We start from the raw sequence: 27,700 nt of genomic DNA on the forward strand, positions 1-27,700 counted from the left end.
TGTTCACCACATGAGACTTGTTGTTGTTGTTGTTCCAAGATGCCAATTTCCTGCTTCTGTTTGCAGCCAGGCCACTAATAAATATGGGTATGTAGCCCATCACATATCTACCAGTTCTTCCCTACAAGTGGCCCCGGGCCATTTTCATCTGGCTGGAGATAGGGAAGGGTTAAGTACAATCTGCTACCTGCTCATTCTTCTTTGCAAATGACCACCCAGCCTGCAAGGGCATTATAAAGAAACAGAGGATTAAGAATCAGTTTCCTTTGTAACAAGTAGGTCTACCCTCAGAAGTGCCTCACAGCACTGACACTGCACTCTTTCATCTACTATATTGGGGGCACAGGGAGGTTGCTGCATATTCTCTCTCTCTCTCTCTTGAGCCGGCGCACGCACACACACACACACACACACCAGCCTGTTGTGATGGAGCAGAACAGATCTGCAGGTGAAAACCTGCTTCTACATGTGAATCACTTTGGTTGTATCAGGAAATATATCTGTAAAAATATCAACCCCTGAAGCTGTTAATTTGTAAATTGTCAGTGTTGTTTATTAAAAAGTGCAAGGAAGACAAGTCATATTCAAATGATTCAGTAAAATAAATTCAGATTCGACTCTATAAGAACAACAAAAATCGTTATGTCAAAGTCACTATATCACAATGTGACAAGGAACAGGCAGCATTTCAGCTTGTACAATCGTGGACGGCTAGAGGTCAGTTGAAGGGCAATTGTCACAGATTTATTAAGGACATGCAGAGAAGACAGGTTTTTTGTTGCTAAGATGCCACATTTTCTCAGTACTTAAAGTGTAATATCTAGTTACTGGGAAATGTGATTTTTTCACAAGATCATGCTAATCCATTGTTTCATGTACTGAGGTTACACAAAGATCACAGGCACCTATTGGACAGTACCTGTGAAGTTGAGGTGTAAAATACCCCCCATCCCCACAATTTCTGAACATTTTAAATAAATATTATTAGATTGTTAGAAGAGCAACTCCAAGTTCTAGCTGCCCTGCTCCACCAAGTGGAATGAACAGCGGCACAGGCCCACTCCTCTGAATCTGGATACCATGTATATTTCTTATCATACCATTACCCACTTGCAGGGGTGGGGAACTTCTGTGGGTCTAGGAGCCAATTTCCCCCTGCCCCAGGAACCCACTGAGGGTCATACCCCTCCTTGGAACTGCCACCGATTTTGCAGTAGCAGCAAAAAAGGGTAAACTGGACTTTAAAACAAGGTACATGCGCGATGTTGCTTGGAAACAAGGTGTGCGCTCCTCACTTGCCTTGCTTTAAAGTAACATTTATATTTTTTGCTTGCAAATTTTGGTGGCAAACCTCCAATTTTATTCTTTTCGCTGGCTCTGCAGCGGGTGCAAATATCAGCAAATATGCTGATGGCAGGGGTGGCAGCGGCAGGGACCACAAAAAAGGTTAGGGGGTTGTCTGTGGATCACAGGACACATGTTGCCCATCCTTGCACTAGAGAGAAAATGCGGTTGGGGGTCATACTGCTTTATTATCTATACAAGCCATTCAGGGCCTTCACATCAAGCCAAACACAGTTCAGCCAGTCATCTATTGTGGCTTGCCAGATGCTTGCTACCTCCACTATTTTTCCAAATCCAGGCAGGACCCTGGTGGGGCAACATAGATAGCCAATGGACTATGTTCAACTCAGTGGGTCACAGGTTGTACAGACATGTACTAGACCGATATTCTGCTCTGCTGTTGTTCAGCACCATGTATATGATAGGATGCGTACAAGCAATTATGGAATTGTCCATTCCTTGCCATTTTTTAACCTACCTTGAAAAATTGTATGTTCTTTCACATGGCTAAAACTGGCCTGCCTGAATTACTGTTTGAATGACAGTAAAATGGTAACTGAATGATTGGTATATGTTGTTTTACCTATTAAAAATCTTGATCCAACTACCCCCTCATTAAGATTTTATGTTGTTTAATGGTTTCAGCTCTGTGAAATCCACTGTTACATTTTAATTTTTCCACCAGACTGATGATTTGGGAATGCAGATAGCAATGGCATAAAAGTATAAATCCCCTCCCGTATGGCTGGGTTTCAGTGCTTCTACACCCATTGCTATTGGTGGCCTCCCTTGTCCCTTCTTTGGTGCTTGAGATTATTTTAGCCATAAAGAGCCACAGAGCCAGTTCCATATGAATGAATCTTCCGAGCAACCAACATGCAAGACAAATAATTCCAAAGTTCCTTCAGAAACGATTGTCCTCACATCACAGATGTAAGCAGGCAGTCTGATTTCTGCTGAGATATGGGCAGTTTTTCCTTTTCACTGACAGATGCATTTTCAAAGTGCTCCAGGCACAATAAACCACCTGCACATAACTCTCAATATCTTTGGTACAGAAGTCACTGTTATCGTTCTTTATCAACTCGCAAGTTGGAGGGGAGTTGAGAGGAGAGACACCTTGCTTAGCCATTTATTATCTTCTGACTGATGTATCCAGGCATTGTGTAGAGAAGGAGAACCAAGAATATGGTCACAATTGCAATAATTAGCAATGCAATTATGTACTTCTTGTACCGTTTCCAAATGAAAAAGACAAACGTTTTCATGGGGTTCACAAACCAGTTGAAGGATGTTTTTGGACGGCTAGAGAGGAAAGATGGGGAAAAATTCAGTGTAGGTTGGGGCGGCGATGTAACAGCAAAGTAGCACACTGCTAACCACCCACAAATTAAAAATAGTAAAGTGCTAAATATCACAATCAAGACAGATCGGCCTACATCCCTGAACAACTGTATTTTATTAAAAACGTAAGGAGAGCCCTGCTGGATCAGACCAAGGGCCTATCAAGTCCAGCATCCTGTTCACCACAGTGGCCAAACAGATGCCTATGGGAAGCCCCCTAACAGGACGGGAGGGCAACAGCCCAATCTTCCTATTGTTCCCCAGGAACTGGTATTCAGAGGCTTGCTGCCTCCAGTCCTTGACATCAGGGGTGTTGAATCTCAGGCTTGGGGGACAAATCCAGCCCTAATGGGTCCCCATCTGGTCCTCCAGGATTCCCCAGATGGGATTCATAGAATCACAGAATCATAGAATAGTAGGGTTGGAAGGGGCCTACAAGGCCATCGAGTCCAACCCCCTGCTCAGTGCAGGAATCCAAGTCAGAGCATCCCTGACAAATGGCTGTCCAGCCTCGTCTTGAAGGCCTCCAGTGTGGGAGAGCCCACCACCTTCCCAGGTAATTGGTTCCATTCTCCCATCTGGAATCCCCTTTCCCCACATAATCAGGTGGTTCCCCACTGCACCCCCAACAAACACACACCCACCACACACACACACACTTGGTGGTTTCCCAGCTTTTGCATGCCTTTTCCTCATTCTAAAAGGCTTAATTACTGGCACGAAGAGCTTTGAGCTAAAATATCCTAGTATTTGTTTTGTATTTTGGCCCCACCCTTTGGCCCTGCCCATCACATGGAATACAGCCCCTGAGATCTTCTCCAGTATGGAATTTGACCCTCAGGCTGAAAGAGGTTCTGTACCCCTGCTGGAAGTAGTATATAGTCATCATGACTAGTGGCCATTGGTATCCTTATCTTCCATTAATTGGTCTAATTTAATATTCTGTAATTTAACACCTAAGGAGCAAATGATCCTTTGTACTGAATCATGTTGCCAATTAACAAAGTATGTTCCAATTAAATTAATGCATCCCATTTTATTCACTACTTTATTATGAATTAATGTTTGTGGGCAATAAACTGGGCAGCTACAGCAGAACTGTGATTTTAAAGGGCATACTTTGATTCTCAGTAAATGTAGGGTGCCTCTTCCTTGCCTCTTTTCCTACATCTTCTGATGCACGGAGCACTCATCTGGGTGCAAGGTGACACTCAAAACATTTGAGTACAGCACAGCAAAGCATCAGGACCTTTGTCTGCAAGTAGGCCACACTCCATAAGAACACTCCAATCCTCTGATCAACTCTCTCCACATGGACCCAAAGAATATGATTCCAGGGAGCCTAAACCCACCATGCCTTTTCACTGGCACCATGTGGATAGCAAAGCAGAACAAGCTGGAAGCATAGCTTGACCATTTCCAAACCTATAGGTACTTACTTGGGTTTCTCCAGGGGTTCTGGCTCTTTCCGTCCCAGACCAACTGGGGTCTTCTCAGCCTCCTCTATGGTCAGTAGCTGGAATTCAGCTTCGACTTTTCCCTGAAGAGAAACACACCATAGACAAGTGTCTGACATATTAAAAGAGTTTGCTGACTGTGCAATGAAAACTCTAGCTTGACCAATGCAAAAGAACTGACCACTGATAGGCAAAATCGTTCTCCCATACAGCTTATTTCTAGGGAATCCAGCTTATTTACATAGCAATTTTACAGCCAGCTGTAAAATAATCAAATTCACTATCAAGAACAGGGGAAATGTTTGCTCCTGGATTTATCCTTCTTCTTACAAAAAAAGTGTGAACATTGCTAAAGGCAAAGGGGACAAGGCCAAAACACCAAAAAAATACTAGCATATTTTAGCGTTAAGCTCTTACGGCCGGTAACAAAGTCTTGGGAAATGCACTTCAACCTTTTAGAATGGGAAACTCCTTTGCAAAAGTTGGGAAACCACCAAACGGTTGGCGTTTGGGGGAAGGGGGCATTCCCATCTGGGAAACCAGGAAGTGGATGGGACTCCAGGCAGGCCTGAGGTTCAATAGCCCTGCTGTGCACACCATGGTTCTTTCAAGCAACCCTCCATGTTTGTTTAGATTAGCTTGGGTCTAGGGCTGTGTTTCCACAAGCAAATTACTCCAATCTGGCTGCACCACGAGGTCTCTGTTTCCATGACGTTGTGGCCATTCAGCCCCAGCGCTGCATTTTATTGCTGAAAAACTGCTTCTTCTGAGACTGCTTATAGTCTGACTTTTCCCACTTATGGCGGCTCCATTACTGACCTGTTTCCACAATCGCACTGGGTCTGGTATCATAGTCCTGCCCATGGGGCATGTAGCCCAGCCTTTTCATCGCCATTTTGGAGCAGGATGCCAAGGGACTAACTTTTAAAACATCATTGAAAATCAGCACCAGAACACAGCCCATGACCCCAGTCAGGGTTTTTTTTTCTCCCATTGTGCTGAATGAGGCTTGCCCCCTGAATGCCCACAGAACTACAGAGAAGCCCCTCAACTGACAGGGCACATATCAAAGCCCAATTCTTTAAATGCACGATCTCGAGGCTTCAGTCCATCGCCTTAGGACATAACTCATTCACAGCTTCTATAAAGAGATCCTGTGTGTTAAAATGGGGACTGGTTTCGCTCTCTTTCCCACAACAAACCCATTCGCGTCTCCTCAAAAGTAACTCCCATTGAGGTGGATGAGGCTGAGATTCCCCCTCAATTGAAATGGCACACATTAAAGCCCAATTCCTTAAATGCATTTAAGCAACCAAGCGAGGTTCCGAGGAATTGCCTTAGGAAGAAATACTTCGCAGCTTCATTATAGCTATCCTGTGGGTTACAATGGGGCTAGATTCCGTCTTTGTCTTTACTATGCTCCCACAACAAACCCATTAGTGTCTCCTCAGAAGTAACTTCCATTGTGCTTAATGAGGCTTGCCTTTGAATGCCTACATCAGAACTTACAGAAATTCCCCCTCAATTCAAATGGCACACTTTTACGCCCAGTTCCTTAAATGCAATTAAGCGTGATCTCGCGAGGCTTTGGTCCATTGCCTTCAGATGTAATTCATTCACAGCTTCTGTATGGAGATCATGTGTGTTATAATGGTGGCTGGTTTCGCTCTGTTTCCCACAACAAACCCATTACTGTCTTTTCAGAAATAACTCCCATTGTGGTCAATGAGGTCCTCCAGTTTAAAAAGGGGGCTAGTTTCCCTCTTTGTGTTCTCCCCCCCGCTCTTTCCCCTCACAAGCATATGTGTGTCTACTTGAAAGTAACTCCCATTGTGCTAAATGAGGCTTGCTCCTGAAATGCAGGTGCATCTGGACTTTCAGAGGAAAGGGGAAAGGTGGGGAGAGGGGGGAAGCCTCTCTTCACAGCAAAGCTGATTCCTTTTTAAAAATCCCGTACTCGTCCATTTGCTTCTCCTTCCGTTGTCCTGGAAACATGGCCAAGGAGGCAGGGACATGGATGAGGTCATCAGACCCAACCCAGACTCCACCCAGACTCCTCCCAGAGCCCCATGCTGTAGTGATGATAAGCCAGGATGTTAAGCATTGTGGAAACTGGAAAAGGAGAAGCTGCGATAGGGGAAACATTGCAACAAAGTTGCAAACAAAGTGAAGCCGATAGCATGGAAACACACCCTAGGATACCCGAAAAACCATCTCCTCCTGTAAGATCCTGCCTATACACTTTGTTCAGAGCAGGAGGCCCTCCTGCATGTCCTGTCTCCATCCAGAGTATGGTTGGCGGGAACACAAGACACAGCCTCCTTGGTGGTGGAACCCAGGTTTTGTCACTCCCTGTCCCGAGAGATTTGTTTGGCCCTTTCTCTGACAGCATTCCACTATCTTGTTAAAATGTCTTTACTTCAGTGGGCCTTTGATCCAACAAGTTTGATATTTTTCTGGCTCTCTTCCTTTAAATTTTTAGACATTTTATTTTTTATCTACTAATATATCTTATCTTTATTTTAGATTATGTGGGTTTTTATTTTATGTTGATAGCTGCCTTGTGTAGTTCTGTTTTTAGAACCAAAACAGAATGGTATAAATAAATATTGTTTCTTCCTTATTTATTCATTTCTTTATTAAAGATAAATAAATTCCCAACATACATCCCAGTGGGGCCCCTCAAGGCATTTTATTTGTTGTTGTTCAGTCGTTCAGTCGTGTCCGACTCTTCGTGACCCCATGGACCATAGCACGCCAGGCCTTCCTGGCCTGCGCTCTCTCCCGGAGTGTGCTCAAGTTCATATTCACTGCATCGGTGATGCTACCTAGCCATCTCATCCTCTGTCGTCCCCTTCTCCTTTTGCCTTCAGTCTTTCCCAGCATCAGGGTCTTTTCCAGAGAGTTTTCTCTTCGCATTAGGTGGCCAAAATATTGGAGCTTCAGCTTCACTATCTGTCCTTCCAATGAGCACTCAGGGTTGATTTCCTCTAGGATTGACTGATTTGACCTCCTTGCAGTCTAGGGGACTCATAAGAGTCTTCTCCAGCACCACAGTTCGAAAGCATCAATTCTTCGGCGCTCAGCCTTCCTTATAGTCCAGCTCTCACAGCCATACATTACTACTGGGAAAACCATAGCTTTGATTAGACGGACCTCTGTCGGCAAGGTGATATCTCTGCTTCTTATTATGCTGTCTAGGTTTGCCATAGCTTTCCTACCAAGGAGCAAGCATCTTTTAATTTCATGGCTCCAGTCACCGTCTGTGGTGATCTTGGAGCCCAAGAAAATAAAATCTGTCACTGCTTCCATTTCTTCCCCTTCTATATGCCAGGAAGTGATGGGGCCAGATGCCATGATCTGAGTTTTTTTAATGTTGAGTTTCAAACCAGCTTTTGCACTCTCCTCTTTCACCCTCAACAAGAGGCTCTTTAGATCCTCTTCGCTTTCTGCCATTAGGGTGGTATCGTCTGCATATCGGAGGTTGTTGATAATTCTCCCAGCAATCTTAATTCCGACCTGTGATTCATCCAACCCAGCATTTCTCATGATGTACTCTGCATATAAGTTAAATAAGCAGGGTGACAATATGCAGCCTTGTCGTACTCCTTTCCCAATTTTGAACCAATTGGTTGTTCTATGTTTGGTTCTTACTGTTGCTTCTTGACCCTGGTACAGGTTTCTCAGGAGACAGGTAAGGTGGTCTGGTACTCCCATCACTTTAAGAATTTGCCACAGTTTGTTGTGATCCACACAATCAAAGGCTTTAGCGTAGTCAATGAAGCAGAAATAGACGTTTTTCTGGAATTCTCTTGCTTTCTCCATGATCCAGCGAACATTGGCGATTTGATCTCTAGTTCCTCTGCCTCTTCGAAACCCAGCTTGTACTTCCGGTAGTTCTCGGTTCGCATACTGCTGAAGCCTAGCTTGTAGGATTTTGAACATCACCTTGCTGGCATGTGAAATGAGCGCAATTGTGCGGTAGTTTGAACACTCTTTGGCGTTGCCCTTCTTTGGAATTGGAATGTAAACTAACCTTTTCCAGTCTTGCGGCCATTGTTGAGTGTTCCAAATTTGTTGGCATATTGAATGCAGCACTTTAACAGTATCATCTTTTAGGATTTTAAATAGCTCAGCTGGAATACTGTCATCTTCGCTAGCTTTGTTGTTACTAATGCTTCCTAAGGCCCACTTGACTTCACTCTCGAGGATGTCCGGCTCAAGTTCAGTGACCGCACTATCATGGCTATCAGGGACATTAAGATCTTTTCTGTATAGTTCTTCTGTGTATTCTTGCCACCTCTTCTTAATCTCATCTGCTTCTGTTAGGACCCTGCCTTCTTTGTCCTTTATCATGCCCGTCTTTGCACAAAACGTTCTTTTGAGATCTCCAATTTTCTTGAAGAGATCTCTAGTCTTTCCCATTCTGTTGTTTTCCTCGATTTCTTTGCATTGTTCATTTAAGAAGGCCTTCTTGTCTCTCCTTGCTATTCTCTGGAACTCTGCATTCAGTTGGATATATCTTCCCCTTTCTCCCTTGCTTTTCGCTTCCCTTCTTTCCTCAGCTACTTGTCAAGCCTCATCAGACAGCCACTTGGCTTTCTTGCATTTCTTGCATTTCTTTTTCTTTGGGATAGATTTCGTTGCTGCCTCCTGAACAATGTTACGGACCTCCGTCCATAGTTCCTCAGGCACTCTGTCTATCAGGTCTAATCCCTGAAATCTATTCCTCACCTCCACTGTATATTCATCAGGGATATGATTGAGGTCATACCGGAATGGTTTAGTGGTTTTCCCTACGTTCTTCAATTTAAGCTGAAATTTTGCAAGAAGCAGCTCATGATCTGAGCCACAGTCAGCTCCAGGTCTTGTTTTGACTGACTGTATAGAGCTTCTCCATCTTTGGCTGCAAAGGACATAATCAATCTGATTTCGATATTGACCATCTGCTGATGTCCATGTGTAGAGTCGCCTCTTGTGCTGTTGGAAAAGAGTGTTTGCTATGATCAGCGTGTTCTCTTGGCAAAACTCTATTAGCTTTTGTCCTGCTTCATTTTGTACACCAAGGCCATGCCTGCCTGTTATCCCGGTGATTTCTTGACTTCCTACTTTAGCATTCCAATCCCCTATGATGAAGAGGACATCTTTTTTTGGTGTTAGTTCTAGAAGGTGTTGTAGGTCTTCATAGAACCGATCAACCTCAGCTTCTTCGGCATCAGTGGTTGGGGCATAGACTTGAATTACTGTGATGTTGAATGGTTTGCCTTGGATTCGTACTGAGATCATTCTATCGTTTTTAAGATTGTACCCCAGTATTGCTTTTCCCACTCTTTTGTTGACTATGAGTGCTACTCCATTTCTTCTAAGGGATTCTTGCCCACAGTAGTAGATATGATGGTCACCTGAATTAAATTCGCCCATGCCTGTCCATTTTAGTTCACTGATTCCCAAGATGTCAATGTTCAATCTTGCCATCTCATGTTGGACCACCTCTCGCTTACCTTGATTCATTGATCTGACATTCCAGGTCCCTAAACAATATTGTTCTTTACAGCATCGGATTTTCTTTTCACCACCAGACACATCCACAGCTGAGTGTCCTTTCGGCTTTGGCCCAGCCGCTTCACTCTTTCTGGCGCTACTTGGAAATTCCCTCTGCTCTTCCCCAGTAGTATATTGGACACCTTCCGACCTGAGGGGCTCATCTTCCGGCGTCATATCTTTTAGCCTTGTGATACGTTCCATGGGGTTTTCTTGGCAATAATACTGGAGTGGGTTGCCATTTCCTTCTCCAGTGGACCACATTTTGTCAGAACTCTCTGCCATGACCTGTCCGTCTTGGGTGGCCCTGCACGGCATAGCTTATGGCTTCACTGAGTTACGCAAGCCCCTTCACCACAACAAGGCAGCGATCCATGAAGGGGACATTTTATTAGATCACAACAAAACTATTTAAGATAGTAATTAAATTTTTAAAAGGTCTGCAATTAAAGCAATACTTATAACCCACTAGAACTAAAAAAGAGCACACGACAGCAGGTAAAATACTATCAGTTCAGTTTTTAATTAACACCAACCACCTGCCTCTTGTCACAAAATACCTGTTAGAATGATGTTATTTTAACTCATGTCTGAAAGGTGATGACAGAACTGGCCTGGCAAATTTCCCGGAGGGTGGGGGGGTGGAATTCCAAAAGAAAGCACCATTGCTGATAAGAAAGCCCTGACCCTCATTCCTACCACCCTGTCCTCAAATAGGGACTGGGACTTCTCTTGAAGACCTCAGTGCATTAGGAGGCCACCAGGCCAGTAAGGGTTCCCTTCAGTAATGGGAACCTTCACATGGCTGTGTTTGTGCCTGTGCCCATGAGTCCTTCAGGTGACCCTTCCCTACAGCTGCATATTTTCTTACCGTTAGGATGAAGATGTTTCCACTAGGATCTGAAAACTCAATGTCTTCTGGCTTTACTGAGCTCCTCCACTTCTTCTTCTTCTTCTTTTTCTTCTGCTTAGCCTCCCTCTCTTCCCTTTCAATGTCTTCCTGACCTTTCAGTTTGATGAAGGGCCACCAGCCTTTCATCCGTTTGTTTCGGAAGATGGAAAAACGGGGCACGGCCTTCTCCTTGGCCATCTTGATGGTGCACTGCTCTGAACTCTTGGCAGCTCTCACCATGTCATTTAGCTTTAACTCAATGGCCCCTAGAAACACAGCAAAGAAGACAGAACCTCAGACACTGGCCATTTATATAAGATAGTAGGCAATTCCCAAGATGGCTGAAACTTCATAGGGAATGAGAGGAATTTTGCTTGCAGCTATTAGGGCAGGGGTGTCAAACCCCAAGGGCCTAATTAAATTTCAGAGAAGCTCTCTGGCGCTGCATTCCAGTGGTGGGTGGTGGCCAAGGGGAAAGAAGGTGGAGCCAAAATACAAGCACATTTTAGCTTAAAGCTCTTACTGACAGTAACTAAGTCTTAGGAGAGATATTTCAACACTTTAGAGTGGGGAAAAAACACGCAAAAGCCAGAAAACCACCAAACAAATGGTGGTTGAGGGAAAGTAGGTGGGTCCAGGGCAAGAGGGTGTGGCCACCTAGAGAACCCCAAAGGTCTGGATTGGGACCCAGGGTTCAAATTTGGTCTGTGGGTCTGAGGTTCATCACCCCTGTATTAGGGTATGAAACAATGTATAGAATCCAACATTGTTATAGGAATCACCTTTGGACTAGACCATTCATTCACCTAGTTCAACCAGTCCCTGCTCAAGACAGGAGCCTCCATCCATCAGCCCTCTGGAGATAAGACAACAAGTAGTGAGAAAATGCACTGCAGAAAACTGCATGCAAGGTAGGTAGGTTGGTTTGAGATAACACATCAAACGAGACAAGCCATACACACCATACACACAAGTGGAAGGCATGAAAAGTCTGAGGTCATTGTCAATCTGACTTGGAGGAAAAACTCCTTGTGAACTGAAACGCATCAATTAGTCAGTATCAGGAGACAACTTTAGTCCTAGGCATCATGGATGGCAGGGAAGCAAAGGGCCAATCAACAGGGAACGTGTGCTCAGAACCAGGTGGTATTTGTCAGGGTTGGATCAGAGCCCATAGAACCCCAAAGCAGTTCTGATTCTGAGGAAGAGATAGAAACCGTGGGAAAGGAACCCCTTCACTGTTCAGGTGGAGGGAGCTGGAGGGAGAGTCCCTTCCTGCTCGCATTCCTGAGAGTGACAGTGACCCTGGCAGGGAGAGGGAGGGACAACTGGAGCTTCTAGATGTGAGGCACGGTGCAGAGACAAGTGGGAGGTTGTGGGCGCTGAGGGGAGGCGCTCAGCCCACTTGGCGTGACAACAACAGCTGCGCCCCAATGCCCCACGGGAAAGGGGTGGACTCTCTCCTCCTAGCCCTTAAGTTCAGAGGCTTCCCACCCTTTCCCCCCAGAGACCAACTGATTCCCTAAGGCTAGAATCCCCTGGTAGGCTGCTCCCTTAAGTTTTCCTCTTAGGTTCAGGCAATTAGCATCTGTAAGTGTCATTAGGTTGAATTGAAATAAAGCCTTGGAAAAGAGCCCTATTGTCTGCATGTTGATTATGGCTACCTGAGGATTTCAGAAGGCAGCAAGGGCGCTCCGGACAGTATTCTGGGGAAGTCAGGGAAGAGCAAGGCAAAGGAAACAAAGAGTCAGAAAGCAGATTCGAGGCATACCCCAGGAACAATTGACCAACTTATCAGCAGCCTTTTCCTTGTTCCTTTTATCTGAGGTTCTAGGAGCTGGAATGTTAGGAAGCTCAAGTGAGCCTGTATTCTTAGGGTGCTTCCAGACAAGGCTATTATTGTGCAATCACCTTGCCTCTTTCATGCAATTTTACAATGGCTTTCATGTGTAACCCTCCCATGTCTTCTTACTGCTTCTTCTGCCTCTTTTCTTTCCGTAAACATTAAGAAAGAAAAGACGGAAGAGCTCCACAATGTCTTTTCATAGCTAGCACTACAAGCCTCCCATCTGAAAGCGCTCCATTGCTGAGGGGGGCCGAAGAACTGTTCCTGACAGTCAGTCCTGAACAAACCCCATCCTCAAGGGTGGATTTGCACACCAATATATCGGGAGCTTCTGGACCTGTGTACAGCTCCCCCATGTGGTGAAAAACTGAGTAGCAAGTGGCAGCTTCTCAGTAAAGTACCTTCAGCCCTGGTCTGACTCTGCCCATCCTGGCTGACCACTGGATCCTCCTGTACAGGAAGGAATACATGAGGACTTCCTGTTCGAACTGAGCCTTCAGACAACAAGGCCTTCCTGAAGTCTGGCGTGTTCCTTTATCCTTGTTTATGCTTCAGTCCTGGCTTGCTTCCTGACCCTGTCTCTTGGTTTGCCCTTTAGTTCTGACAACTCTTCAGTCTTGGCTACTGGCTTGACCCAGACTGCTGAGATGAGCTCTGCCTGACAACCACACAACATCTTGTTTCTTATTAAAGGAGTTCTTGATATCCCAGCTAACCTAGAATGTTACATCTTCCATGGTTAAAAACATTTCACCTAACCCTAAATTTGTTAGTATGTAATTTGTTGCCATGTTCCTGGTGGTTCCACATGGACCCATGGCCTGGTTGGAGTCCACCAGGAAAAGAGCCTTCAGTGTGGTGGCCCCAATCCTCTGGAATTCCCTGCTTTTGGAGGTCAGGCAGGCGCCAATGTTGTGTTCCTTTCAGCGCCTCCTGAAGACATTGTTATTTTGAGAGGCCTTCCTTGAGTGACCAGCTGCAGGTTATTAAATTCAACCTTATTGAATTTGTCTTTATAAAATGTTTTAACGGTTTTAACCTGGTGTTTTATTCTTTTTATTCTTGTTGTTCACTGCTCCGAAATCTTTTGATGTGGAGCGGTATATAAATATTGTAAATAAATAAATAAACACAATAAATAATAAATCAGATTGCTGTGGATCAACCTTCTCAGGGCTGTCGTCAAGGGTAGACATGGTTGGACACCTGCTGAGGACCCACACCCCAATAGGGGCCCCACTGATAAGAGCTCCTTCGACTTGTTCCTCTTGCTCATCACTGCATCCTGCATATTCACCTGCCTCTCACTCTGGCCCAGACAGTAGTGGGGGTGAGAAGGAGGAGCAACAGATGCCACTGCCTGTTTGCTCACTGGCTCTTTGTCAAGCAAGCAAGCGCTAGCAATGATGAGAAAGGGGATGAGAAGCAACAGAAGCTGGTTACAATAGTGGTGAGAAGGTAGACTCACTGAGGGAGGGTGCCCCTAGAGGGTGTCTTGCCCATGGGCCCTCAAAAACCTGGAGCCAGCACTGATCCTTCCCCCAACCTGGTGCCCTCCAGATGTGTTGGACTGCAACTCCCAGCATCCCCCAGCCAGGCTGGCTGGGGGATGCTGGGAGCTGTAGACCAACACATCTGGAGGGCACCAGGCTGCAGAAGGCTATTGTAGATCCTGAGAGGAGAAACAGAAAGGGGAAATAAGCTATGTGCTAAAGATGGCACCAGAGGGAATGCAGCTTTGCATCATTTCAATGTAATTGATACCTGAGCAGACTGTGTTCTGAATCAGTGCAACTGAGCCCCAATAGAATCAGTGAAGTTCAGGTCTCTGAAGTACCTTTGTATCCACTAGATGGTGCTGCATGTTAGTTTTCCTTTTATGCAGTTTCGTTCCAATGAATCTGTACAATTTTATTCATTATCCCATATTGTTTTGACTCAGTTCCATGCAACCTAATCAGTAGGGTGCCTGGAACTGAATTTAAACAATATGAAACAGTGAATGAAAGAATCCTTTGAATAGAGTTTTAACATGTGCTTGCTTACTGATGCGCTAACTTCATAATCACATCCCCCCACCTCACTGCTTTTGGGACTGCGGTGGCTTAGTGGTTAAGACGCTGAACTGCAGACTGGAAGGTCGGCAGGTCAGCAGTTCGAGACCCAAGTGCCACGTGACGGAGTGAGCTCCCGTCTTCAGTCCCAGCTCCTGCCAACCTAGCAGTTCGAAAGCAAGAAATTGCAAGTAGATAAATAGGCACCGCTTCAGCGGGAAAGGTAACAGCGTTCCGTGCACCTCGGTGTTCAGTCATGCCGGCCACATGACCACGGAAGTGTCTTCGGACAGCGCTGGTTCTTCAGCTTAGAAACGGGGATGAGCACTGCACCCTAGAGTCGGACACAACTGGTTGGGGACACCTTTACCTTTACCTTTTACCCCACTGCTTTAATAGTTATACTGGGAATTTAGACATATATGGACTAGACTGCCTTTGCTACATATAAATACTATATAAATGACAGTGAAAAACAGATTGACCACAGAAAGATGTGCTCGCAAGTCATCTATCTGTGCATCTGACATTAGGGAACTTGCACTCTGAAGCAGCGTTAGGTTCATAAACTGTTCCTCTTCAGATCTCTGCCAACATCCACAGTTCAGATTAGAAGTCTTAGGGCACAATTCTATGCATGTTTAGACAGAAAAAAAAGTCCTACAACTTCCAGCATTCCCCAGCCAACTGGAAGTTGTAGGATGCTTTTCTGTCTAAACATGCGTAGGATTGCACCTTTAGGTAACAGAATTTTGGTGCTAAATGGATTTCAAATGAGCCGGGGGAAGAGAAGGAGAGGGGTTGTGTGTTTTTTTAGAAGGTTTAGGGTCAGCTTTTCACCTTCTTCCTATAGTTTACATTATTTGTAGCACACTTTTTTGCCCATAAAGGTCCCTCAAGTCTTAAAATCATTTTTTTTTAAAAGCGTAAAACCACAGTGAGCATCAAATTCAGTAAAAGCAAAAAAGATACCTAGAAAGTCATTTGCTGAAATCCTGTCATAGTCCCAGACCTGAAGGACCAGGACTGCTGGTTCCCGGAATTCCGATTCCTCCAGGGAGAAGATGGAGTCCTTCTTTTTGTACGTTATCTCTTTCTCTGTTGGGAGGTAGTCAAAGCGGAACACAAACCTCCAGTTGAAGTTGCCTTCCCCAGTCAAAGAGTTAAAGTGAACATCTGTTTCTTGCTTGTCTTTCTCCAGCCCTTTGATCCAACTGCAGAAGAACTGTCATTAGCGTCTACCAATGTTTTAGTATAAGGATATTTGAATATTCAGCTAAAGCAGATGGGAGACACAGAGTGCAGATCCACACTCGCACAGCTTCCAGACATGTGTATCAGCTCACCCCAAAGAAGGCACTTGTGTATCCTCTCTCATCGTCAGCTAAAGGGCATATTTATTGGTACAAAACCTGCAACCCAAATCAATTTTCTACACAGTCAAAAATTCAACTTCCGCTAAACTGATCAGTCCCAAACAGCAGGACAAAGGAAAAGTCAACAAACTAACTGAAGGCCAAACTACTCATATTAAATGCATGGTTTTGTGCTTATGTCTTAAAAAAAGAAGAGCCAAGTGGGTAGGGGATTTGGATCAGGACTGCGGGGGTGGGGGGAGGTTACCATTTTCCCTTCATATTTCAGTCCTGACAGAATCCCCCAAAGGTATTTTTGCCCATGGAGGGATGCTGCCATTAGCCTGTGAAGTGGGGGGGAGGGAGAAGTTTCATTGGGACTGCAATGTAAGGGAAAGGGTGAAATCCCCCTTAACCCCCATGAGTTCCTGATCAAGATCAGGGCCTGCCCAGCCAAGCTCCTACTAAAAAAAGAAAAAGACACAATGCAAACCTCACATTTTCCTAACGTGTAGTTTGATCCCAAAACATGATTTTTACAAAAGCAGCAGGGTCTCTCTCTCTCTCTCTCTCTCTCTCTCAGTCCAAAATCAATTGCTATCACACCCTTTAGTAACTTGGTCCAAGTAACTGAGATCAGTGAGAAGGATGCAACAAATGATTAGAGAATTCATCAAACAGTATACCTATGCATACCAGATGTTGGGGACAAATCAACTGAGAAGGGCCCTTGCATTCATGCCCTGCTTGTAAGCTTCCAAGTTATCTAGCTAGCCACTGTTGTTTTCTCTGAACAGGGAAAATGTGATATTTTTTGCAGTTCGGCAATGACACCATGACTGCCTGCCTGTGTACTTCTGCCACTGTGATTCGATTTGCTATGTATGGGTGTGCTGTCAGCAATGACAAAGTGTTGGGAGTCTCCCACACCTCCTCCTCCCCAGACAACCACTTCAGCTGCAGCTGCCTCCTCCTCCTTTCAGCACTTTACAATGGGATTGGCTGGTGCTTTGCTCCACTCTGCAGTTGCTGCCCAGAAAAGTTTGACCCCTTTCTATTAAATCCCCATGTACACACAAATGAGAGAAGTGTAACTATTTGCTGTGTGTGTGTGTGTGTGTGTGTGGTGGGGCGGGGGGAGAGCAGACTTCCAAAGCTGCAAAAGTACTGTGGATTCTATATAAAAATGGCTGAGGTTGGGATCAGAGGCAGCGGAAGTGAAAGGAAGAGGCAAGGAAATGGAAATGGAAAAGTTCATGCCAAAAGTGGGGAGGGACTACCCCAGAGGGAGTGTACAATGGGTGTACAATGCTGCTGACATCTGATAACATCCTAGCAGGCTCCACCCACCAGTGTAAATGGCAGGTATCATTATGCAGTGAAAGAAAAATCAGCTGTGTAGAGAATCAATCTTAATCCCACAAAGATTCCAGAAGCAAAAGCCCCAGTGAAGTTGTGGGATAAAAAGCCTGGTGTGGAGAAGCTATATATTGGAAACAGAATACTTGACTAGATGGACCTTAGACCTTTCCCAACCTGGTGCCTTCCAGATATGCTTGACTACAGCTATCGTCATCCCCAGCCTCATGTTGGCTGAGGAGTATGAGAGTTGTAGTCCAACATATTTGGAGGGCACCAGGTTGTAGAATGTTGGTCTAGTCTAAGAAGGAAATCGTTATAAAGCTTGACTTCCACTGAATGTGTTTCTGTTTCTGACTGTCTCAGCCTGTCACAGCTAGGGTACCTTTTTACATAGATGTCACTGGAAATTACTCCTGTTATTGGATTGACATCATCAAGGACCACATCATCTGTATTCCAGATAATGACACGTAGCTCATAACTAGAAAGAAATAGAAAAGCCAAGAGCTGGTTAAAATATAATTTATTTCTTTCTAAGTCCTGGACTTTTTTTTATATACAAAGAATAAAGAGCAGCCCCTACAAAGCTCAGGCCTCAGACTACCCAGAATCTGAACCGGAACACAAGAATGTCAAATGCATCATTCAATATTTGAAAACCCATAATTGCACCATAAAGAGCATCCAAATGTTGGTGTGATCTCCCAGACAATAGAGACAAAAAATAAATAATTGTGAAACTGGCTCCCACTCCTGTTCACAGAAGCCCTTACCTGATTGGGAGTCGTGGTTTGATGTTAACAGGAGGTGGTGCAGGGACATCATTTGGAAACATATCAATCCACATGTGGAGAGATCCCTGAGGAAAGGAAAGAAACAAAGTCTTTTGAACTTTTAACTATAGCCCTCCAGATGGGGTTGGACTACAAACCCCATCACCCCTGGCCATTGGTAATACTGGATGGGGCTGATGGGTATTGGAGTCCAACAACATCTGGAAGGTCACAGGTTCCCTATTCCTAATGTATTGTATACCAAGTAGCTTTCAAGGTAAAAATATGCTGTACTATGAGTAAATCAACATTCTGGTCTCACCTGTAGGAGCAAAACAACTGGGTTGGGCTTACTGGTGATAATAAATATATGTATAACAAAATCTAATGATAAAGTCTGGACCAAACGCATTTCGACATACAGTATAGTACAATTAGTGTATAAAAGTGTATAAAAGGTATGCCAAAGAATCAACAAACGTATGTATGCAAACACATACATATAGGGAATCAGGCTTCCTGCAATGAGCAGGGGGTTGGACTTGGTCTTGTAGGCCCCTTCCAACCCTATGATTCTATGATTTCTTCATTCTTTGGCATACCTTTTATATAGCAGTGCAGATCATGTCCTAATTATACTAGACCACTGAAGAAGACCGTATGTTGAAACGCTTTTGGTCCATTTGGTATTGGTTACTTTTGGAAGGGTAAGTTTTTTCAGCACAATAATACTGTATTCTCTGTTATTGTTTAGCTGTATGCTTTTAAACTACACAGATTTTTAAAAAACATGTTCTCATTAGATTTTGTTTTATATATATTTATTATCACCAGTAAGTCCAACCCAATATTGCTGTTATATTGCTTAGGGCTGTAGGACACTTCCTGTTTTATTTGCTCACCTGTAGCAGACCAGGGTTCTCTGGACTGTAAAGGGATCGAACTTCCACGTGTTCTGGTACTAATTTGTATCCATACTCAGGCATTTCATCCCAGTGCTGAAGAACATACAAAGCCTTGTGCTCATCATAAGCAGACCAGGTTTCATCGTCATTTTCTTTCTTGTCTTTTACAAAGGCTTCTAGAATGTAACACAACCAGGCAAAAACCCTTAAGAGAGTCAGAATCAGTACATCATTAAACTATGAATATCATTAACCAATGAAGAGCAATACACCAATGTCTAGGATTCACAGAGGAGCAATATGGCCACCTGCCATCCTTGCAACAGTGACTTTACCAGTCCAGTGGACTGAGCTCTCTGTTTTGAAAGTCTGCAACAAGGTAGGCTAGAGATGGCTTTCATGGCCTCGCAGATGACACCCCGGCAGTCCCAAGCAGGGAGACTGGGAAACCATGGCTGTGATCCAAAGAAGTGTACAACCAGTTATATCAACTAAGGGGATTTGGGGCTGGTATTTCTTGAACAGCAGCCTCTTATGCCACATGGCAAAGTCATTTTGATACTAGGGAGACTTTCAAAAACCGTTTGTGATATGCCGGGAGGAGGTTTCTGCTGTTCAGTGATCACACATAGCATGCCCTAATGTAGCTATTAGAGCGCAGCCCTTTGATAGTCACATTATCTATGCAGGCAAAAATATGGAGGGAGAGAGGTCAAATACAGAAGGGCTGAAACCAGTAAGAAAATTACCCAGCTTCTTTCAGCCTGTTTATAACTCAACCTTTTGATCATTTGCTAGTCATGTAAATCAGAATATTATGTTAATAGTGATTAGACTGAATATTAAGAACAAGAAGTGATGCATATGAATCAGTCCTGTCATACCTATCATCAGGAAAACGCAGTTCAAATATTTGAAAGCTTACAGTATCAAGGCACTCCAGTGAAACATCCTTTTGGGGATATTCTAGAAAGCTACCAGGAATAGATAGAAATGCACAGGGATTTTCCTCCTAAGTATTTATCTCCATGGAGGGTTTCTGGCAGATAATTTGGGATTGTATGATGCAAAAAAAAAAGGCTGAAGTCAAATTTACAGTAACACACTTGATTTAGAAATAATTACACTGTTTTCATACTCCTAGAAATAGAAGTGTTTAGTGCATGAGAAAAAATAGAATGCAAACAAAAATGTAGAAGGACTATTTAAAACATTTTAAAAGAATAAACTCTCATTTAGGTTAACATTTGCCTGCTGCAGCAGAACACCCAGGGAACCAAATCCCTGAATTGTAAACCTAACAGAAAATGGCATTAATCAAGCCTACTTCAGATCAGAACATTTTCTAGTAAGTTACAAGGTCCTGATTAAATGACCACCAGGATCTGATGGAAAGAGATGTTCAGTCTCCAGTAGAACATATTGTTGAAAAAACAATTACATCCAAAAGCATGGACCTGTACCTTCAGGAAAAGCTTCAGGAGGGATCTTAAAAATCTTGTTGTTTACTTTGACTTCCTCCTGCCTGTACTCAGCTGAAAGGAGTGCATTCTTCTTGCACAAACTCTCCAAAATATGTGAGGGTTTGAAAGCATCTCGCCACATGTTGTAGCCTTCTCTGTAAGGTACAAACAAGTTCAGACATATTACATTTTAATTGGCATAGACTTGGACAACAAGCTAGTTTATTTCATCTTAGAGCATCTCTACACCGGCCTAAAATCCCGCATTTTAAAATGGGGCTTCCTGCTTCTGTTTTAAATACAGGATCACGACGGACTCCCTTTACATGTGCTTCCTTGTCCTCCTCCCCTTTCCCCCTCCTTCTCCTCCTTCTCTGAGTCTTCCATATGTTTCATTAATCTAGCTCCTCTTCTTGCAGCTTTTCCTTGTTTCATAAGGGAACTCAAGGGAAACTCAAGCAAGGTAATTTAAGAGCTCATTATCTCCAAAATTTTAAACAATGGAATAAAGGTCTTTTAGTGCAAGAGTTACCCTGGAGGTTCCCCACATCATCTAAAGGGCCTACAAACTTCCGTGAGTGAGCAATCTCAATAGCAGGATAAAAGGTCCATGTGAAGAAGCCCTTAGTGCTGGCACTCCTGTAGAGCAGAGAGCATTGAGTATTATTCCCCATTGTGGGAGGCTGAATAAAAGGCTCCCTTGGGAAGGCTACAGAATAGCTGCGGGCCACTTAAAAGGGCAAGAGTCTGCAAAATAATATACAAACATACTAACAAAATGACAAGAGGGATTCACCATTGCCTTGCCAACTCAAACTCTCTAGTACATACATGTCATACTGTGAGGCCAACCCACAGTTGGCTCTATGATTGCTGTAGAATCGGTTCTCCAAGTCAATCTTTGTCTCCCCAATTAAGTCATCAGATCCAACCAAATCATGGTCAAATATTGATACAGTGAGTTCTGATTCTATGGGAAAGGATATGCTTAGCTCCAGCACTCTGAAAGAGAGAGAAAGAGAGAATATATCAGTGGGCAACTAAAGGGTAGAACAGAGCATACGGAAGTAGATTCTCCAGACCACAATCCCTTTACTGCAAGTTTGCAAAATTTCAAATCCTGGTAAGAAATCTGGCCCTCTGTGGGTCCCCAGGAAGCGACGGCCCCTTTTCCCTGGACCCAACCCATTCCCCAATCTGTTTTTTCCCATTTGGGGTGGAGTGTCTCCCCCACATTCTAAAAGTTTGAAATGCCACTTAGTTACTGGCAGTAAGAACTTTAAGCTAAAGTATGCTGATGTCCTTCATATGTTTGGGCCCACCTATTTTGCCCTCAGCCCCACCCACCTAGAATGTGGCCCCTGAGAGCTTCTCTGAAATGAAATTCAGCCCTTGAGCTAAAAGAGGTTCTGCACCCTGCTTTACTGCCTGCTATAGTATCATTCCCCCTTTTTACCTCTGTATCATCTAATATAAGTGCCTAGTAAAGGCAGTACCAGTCACACACATACCCCAGTACATCCAATGGCAGAAACACTTTCTGCCATTGAAAACCCTGAACGGGACATTTTGTCATCCTCCATTCTGCAAGTCTTTTGACTGTCACTGTGCCCTTCCTTATCTCCATATATTGTTGTTGTTCAGTCGTTAAGTCGTGTCCGACTCTTCGTGACCCCATGGACCATAGCATGCCAGGCCTTCCTGTCCTGCGCTCTCTCCCGGAGCGTACTCAAATTCATATTCATTGCATCGGTGATGCTATCTAGCCATCTCATCCTCTGCCGTCCCCTTCTCCTTTTGCCTTCGATCTTTCCCAGCATCAGGGTCTTTTCCAGTGAGCTTTCTCTTCGCATCTCCATATATAGCATTGGTCTATTACAAAATGCCCTGATATTCTGCTATTTTTGACATGATAGTCTGTGCCTGGAAAAGGAGGTTTTGTTCCAGCTTGGGGGAAAGCACAGGAAAAGTTTTTGCCATCTTAAAAGCCAGGACTGGCAATCAAAACAGATCTGTGTACATGGCACAAGGTCACCATCCCTCTCTGGCGTGCTCATTGTTCTCTATACTTAATCCCTTGACCTCTTCCCCTCCCTAAATATCACTCACACAATTACAGTTATGCTCCAAATGCTAGCCCTAGAAGAGTCAACAGGTAAATGCATTCAGTGTCATGTTAATTTTTTCTTTCCTGCTTAAACTGGAAGGAAGAAGTCCAGTTTACTCCCAAACTAGCACACAGTTCATGTTAGTTTTGGTGAGCCAGTTGAGACAGGAGTATTTTTTTTACTGTTTGAGTTTTAATAATTAAACTCAGATTTGGGGCATATAAACAGCATCCTTATAGCCCAATAGCTAGTACTCTTTGTCCTAAAGAAGCCTAATTTCTTTTCCAAGCCCCTCCCCCTCCCCAAAAACCACCCCCTGGGCTGTAGGCTACTGTGGGCTTTGGGAGGAGATGGGGAAAGGAATCCCCTTGTTATCTCCATTCTGCGGGAAGGGCTGTAGCTCAGTGGCAGAACATCTGCTTTGCATGTAGAGGGTCCCAGGTTCAATCCCTGGCACCTCCAAGTAGGGCAGGAAAGATCCCTGCCTGAGAACTTGGAGAGCCATTGCCAGTCAGTGTCGTCAGTACTGGGTTAGCTAGATGGACCAATGGTCTGACGTGATATAAGTTTCCTAAGTACTTGCTGACTTCTGCCTTAGTCTGATCTTTTGAATGTATGTTTTAATTCCTTTCAATAAATCCCTTCTTGGTTAAGCAGCTATGTCTTTAATCTCCAAATCCCCTTATCCCTCAAGGTGCCAAGCTTTGGAACACTCAGTGCTCAATGTTCAAAAGTTCCCTCCAAGTGTCAAAGTTGCATGCCTGAAGGTGCACATTCAAACTAAAAGGACACTCAGTAACAAGCCCTTTGCCCTTATTTGTTCCACTGCCGTTCTGGAAGAGTGCATGTATCTACACTTAGTGGGTGCTAGGAATACAAATTCCTTCCTTTTGTATCTTTAATGTGTGTGTGTGGGAGGGACCTTCTGAAATGGTGACCCTATGCAGCTGTCTAGGGTCACCTAGTGATAAAGCAGGGTCTGTAAGAAGCAATGTGAAGAAGATGTCACTCTGATTCAAGATAAAACCACATCCTTACTCTCCAAAAACTGGATTGAGTTGCTTTGGGATATATCGTTCCTTGGTGTCTTTCTGTTGGTGACCGATTTTAACCACAAGGTAGGGATCTGCCTTGCCATTGGGGTCTGCTGGAGTCAGGTTAGTTGCCTAAAACACATAATGTGAGACTGTACAGTTGACAGGGCCCAAGGTCATATAGCAGCTGCAGGAGAAGCTTTCCACAAATTTGGCTGGAAACACCATCGTGAACAGCTACTACTACAGAAGAATAACGGACATGACACTTATATCTAGGTGTTGCACGATCAAAACATCAACAATTATAAAATCATAGAACTAGAAGAGAACCAAAAGCCACCAATTGCAACCCCATGAAACAGGGCCATCCACAGATTAGCTGCTTTCCCCCTTATCAACAAATTAATTCCTACCAATCAGACCCGAGCAGGAGCAGAGCCAACAACATGCACCACAAGTTAGGTGTCTGCAGTACCAATAGCTTCAGAAAGCTCCAGCAAGCAAGCAAGTCAAAGTAAATGCTACAGGGCAGGCAAAACATCCTAAGAGTCACTAGCCAATCCAACCCAGGGGAAGAAATATTTTTCCCAAGTACATGGAACTGTCAGATCCTGAGAATTAAGCCAATCCCATGTTTCCCCAAAAGAAAAACAAGGGAATGTCAGTGGGACTGTAGTATTCTAAAGTGGGAAAGAAGAACTACTGTGTTAATGGACTTATGATGTATTTGCATAAATGACGACACTGTAAAATACAGAACCTTTAGAATCATACTTGCATCTCAGAATGAAATACCTCACACAATTTGTAGCACAAGCAGTCACAAATTGCTGGAAGGAATGGGAATTCAGGAGGCCACTCCTTCTATAATATCTCACCCTCAAACTCATGGAAAACACAATTATTAGGAGATCAATAAGTAGCAGCTTGAATTGAAAGGACAGAATCTTTATCATTTCAATTACATGCTTTGCAGATCAGCTTTGCTATTGCTCAAAGAAGATGCCAACAGAGATAATGGAATCCCAACTGTCAGAGGTCTGCATTTGTGAGACGGCTATGAATTCATTTGTTGGTAATCTCAGCAAAGTTTCAAGGCTCATGGAAGTCAGTAAAAAGACTTACTTTAACAATATAGATTCGGACAAGGACCTTAATGGGTCTGTTTCTGGGGATGCCTTGGGAGATCTTGTGTTCTGCACCTGCCTCTTCAGCTCGGTATACATAGAATGAACCCTGCAACAGAAAGATTAAACAAGAATGTGGCAATCTGTATCATCCTTTCTACTAGAATGACATATCAACATGTCATTCAGACATGCTCAGATACGCAGATGATACCACCCTAATGGCAGAAAGTGAAGAGGATCTAAAAAGCCTCTTGTTGAGGGTGAAAGTGGAGAGTGCAAAAGCTGGTCTGAAACTCAATATTAAAAAAACTAAGATCATGGCATCTCGCCCCATCTCCTCCTGGCATATAGAAGGGGAAGAAATGGAAGCAGTGACAGATTTTATTTTCTTGGGCTCCAAGATCACCGCAGACAGTGACTGTAGCCATGAAATCAGAAGATGCTTGCTCCTTGGGAGGAAAGCTATGGCAAACCTAGACAGCATAGTAAGAAGCAGAGACATCACCTTGCCAACAAAGATTCGTATAATCACAGCTATAGTTTTCCCAGTAGTAATGTATGGCTGTGAGAGCTGGACTATAAGGAAGGCTGAGCACTGAAGAATTAATGCTTTCGAATTGTGGAGCTGGAGAAGACTCTTACGAGTCCCATGGACTGCAAGGAGGTCAGATCAGTCCATCCTAAAAGAAATCAACCCTGACTGCTCACTGGAAGGACAGATACTGAAGCTGAAGCTCAAATATTTTGGCCACCTAATGCAAAGAGAAAACTCCCTGGAAAAGACCCTGATGCTGGGAAAGATTGAAGGCAAAAGGAGAAGGGGATGGCAGAGGATGAGATGGCTAGATAGCATCACTGATGCAATGAATATGAACACACTCCAGGAGAGAGTGGAGGACAGGAAGGCCTGGTGTGCTATGGTCCATGGGGTCACGAACAGTTGGACGTGACTTATTGACTGAACAACAACAACATGCATGTCAGAAGCAATTTTCATTTTCCCCTATATCAGCAGAAAATTTCTGGCTCATCTTAAACTAGCCATCATATTCTCAAAAAAGAGTTTCGGTAATCCCACGTATCTTTGGTCCAGTTTCTTCTTTCTTGAGAGACTATGCCCTATTCAGGCATTACTCATGCCAAGCAGCAACACGGATACAGCAAAGCCATGAGTTTAGCTCTGCCACTAAGTCACAGTTTCTCTTGCTCCTCATTAGAGGGATAACTTCTGTAGTGAGGAGCCTTTTGTATCCCTGTGTGATTTAGATAGCCCTGAGGTAGACACCTTGATTGAAATCTGACTGTTAGAGCAATACGACAATGGAACCAATTACCTAGGGAGGTGGTGGGCTCTCCCACACTGGAGGCATTCAAGATGAGGCTGGACAGCCTTCTGTCAGGGATGCTTTGACCTGGATTCCTGCATTGAGCAGGGAGTTGGACTCGATGGTCTTATAGGCCCCTTCCAACCCTACTATTCTATGATTCTATGGTTAAATTTGAGACCAATATCTTCTGAACGTACTTTTGACTGGATCCAGACTTAGTCATGCTTATGACTAACTTAAGTCCCATTGATTTCAATGAGTCTACTCAAAGCATGACTGAGTCTGGATTCAATCCATCATATTCACTTTGTGGTGTGCATAAGCATTGTGTGGGAGACATAGTGTCTGAATAGGACTGATTGGTCACCATAGTAACTCATGACATAGTCCCTAGAAAATATTAGCAGGTGTTATCTAGTTACTTTCTACCCTGTGGCAATCTCCAAATAGCTCTAAAAGCTACAGCCTAAACTCTTTCAGTTCTACAAATAAAATGCCCCAAATGACCATGATGTGTCTGAAAAATACCACCCATAGCTGGGTCATGTCACTAAGGCTGCAATCCTATACCCACTTTTGTGGAGGTAAACCCCATTGATCTCAATGAGGCTTACTTTTGATTGCACTGTGTATAAGATGCATAAGATTGCACTATGAAACATTGATTTATCAGGGCTTTGTTCCAAAATAAATATAACATCCAAAATGAGATTTGGAATGGCAGTCTTTTGTCCAGTAATCGAGACTAAACAGTTAGCAATTGACATAACGTTACTGTAAAATAAAATCACATACTTTTTTCTATATTAATTAGCCTGGAATAAATTATTTCCTCGTTTCTATTCTCATAATCATCAATCCGCATTAGAAAGGCTACTTTACAGTTTAGAGCATGCTCAGAAAATGATTTGACACATATTAATTTTAAAAAGATTTTAACCACATCTTCACACAGCCAGAAACCGAGTTAATTAAAGCATGAAGTTTTCCTACTCCTTCAGTAAACATTTAGAGAACTCAGTCTCAGTGCTATCTTAACCTGTGTGTTTATTCTGTATTGATTCATTTAGGGTGCAATCCTATGCAAGTTTAGAAGAAAAAAGTCCTACTACAACTCCCCATCCTGGTGGGGAATGCTGGGAGTTGTAGGACTTTATTCTGTCTAAACATGCATAGTATTGAGCCCTGACAGTATTATAGAATGCAAGAGATTATGTAAGACACTTTTTATATTTTTTAAAAATCAGGTGCTGTAAATGTTCTATGGTACTGGCAATACATACAATTTAAAGTACTCATTACCTTGTATTTCCCCACAAAATTCTCCTCATCATTTCCATCTTCATCCTCATTTGCTTTTCCACGATGAAGTGGGAAAATACATAGCCAGTCCTCAAAATTGTCAAACTCATTTTCCAGCTCTGAACTGTAGATCTGAAACGAAAGCCATGTTAATTTTAGAGACTCCTTGCCATACCAGTGGCTAAAATGAACCAGTGCAGAAGAGAAAAATTAATGCAAAGGACTATTCCCTATAATGTAGCGTTCTTCACTGCAAAGCCCAAGGGCCACTGGAGTCTCCTAATCTCTTGACATGCATCTCTCTGCCTCTCTCCCTCTGCAGTAGCTGCTCACTCTCACTACGGGCTGTCTACTCTTGCCTTGTTGTTTGCTTTAGAGGTGTGCTGGCTGCTGTGATCTGGGCTACCAGAGGAAGCTTCAGGGTTGAGGAGTCAGGAGACCTGCTGCTTGTCGTCTTTA

At 43.7% G+C, this 27,700-nt stretch overlaps 1 protein-coding gene across 1 annotated transcript in view; it reads right to left on the bottom strand.

Moving 5' to 3' along the window:
• Positions 1 to 529: 529 nt before the first annotated feature.
• The window catches only part of LOC146348668 (fer-1-like protein 4), an 85,715-nt gene continuing 58,544 nt past the window's right edge, over positions 530 to 27,700 (bottom strand). The window contains exons 34-45 of the mRNA XM_084853710.1: positions 27,242 to 27,373; positions 24,607 to 24,717; positions 23,483 to 23,610; positions 21,168 to 21,338; positions 20,337 to 20,491; positions 18,871 to 19,049; positions 17,969 to 18,054; positions 17,578 to 17,676; positions 15,451 to 15,692; positions 10,558 to 10,844; positions 4,128 to 4,228; positions 530 to 2,649 (exon numbers count right to left, since the gene is read on the bottom strand). Of these exons, the coding sequence (XP_084709836.1) occupies positions 2,469 to 2,649; positions 4,128 to 4,228; positions 10,558 to 10,844; positions 15,451 to 15,692; positions 17,578 to 17,676; positions 17,969 to 18,054; positions 18,871 to 19,049; positions 20,337 to 20,491; positions 21,168 to 21,338; positions 23,483 to 23,610; positions 24,607 to 24,717; positions 27,242 to 27,373 (1,872 nt within the window). The 3' untranslated portion in view covers positions 530 to 2,468. The remainder of the gene's footprint in view (positions 2,650 to 4,127; positions 4,229 to 10,557; positions 10,845 to 15,450; positions 15,693 to 17,577; positions 17,677 to 17,968; positions 18,055 to 18,870; positions 19,050 to 20,336; positions 20,492 to 21,167; positions 21,339 to 23,482; positions 23,611 to 24,606; positions 24,718 to 27,241; positions 27,374 to 27,700) is intronic.

Source organism: Heloderma suspectum, chromosome 4 (genome assembly GCF_057233095.1).
Source record: "Heloderma suspectum isolate Gila_16-S chromosome 4, 16-S_ref, whole genome shotgun sequence".
Classification (NCBI taxonomy): Eukaryota; Metazoa; Chordata; class Lepidosauria; order Squamata; family Helodermatidae; genus Heloderma; species Heloderma suspectum.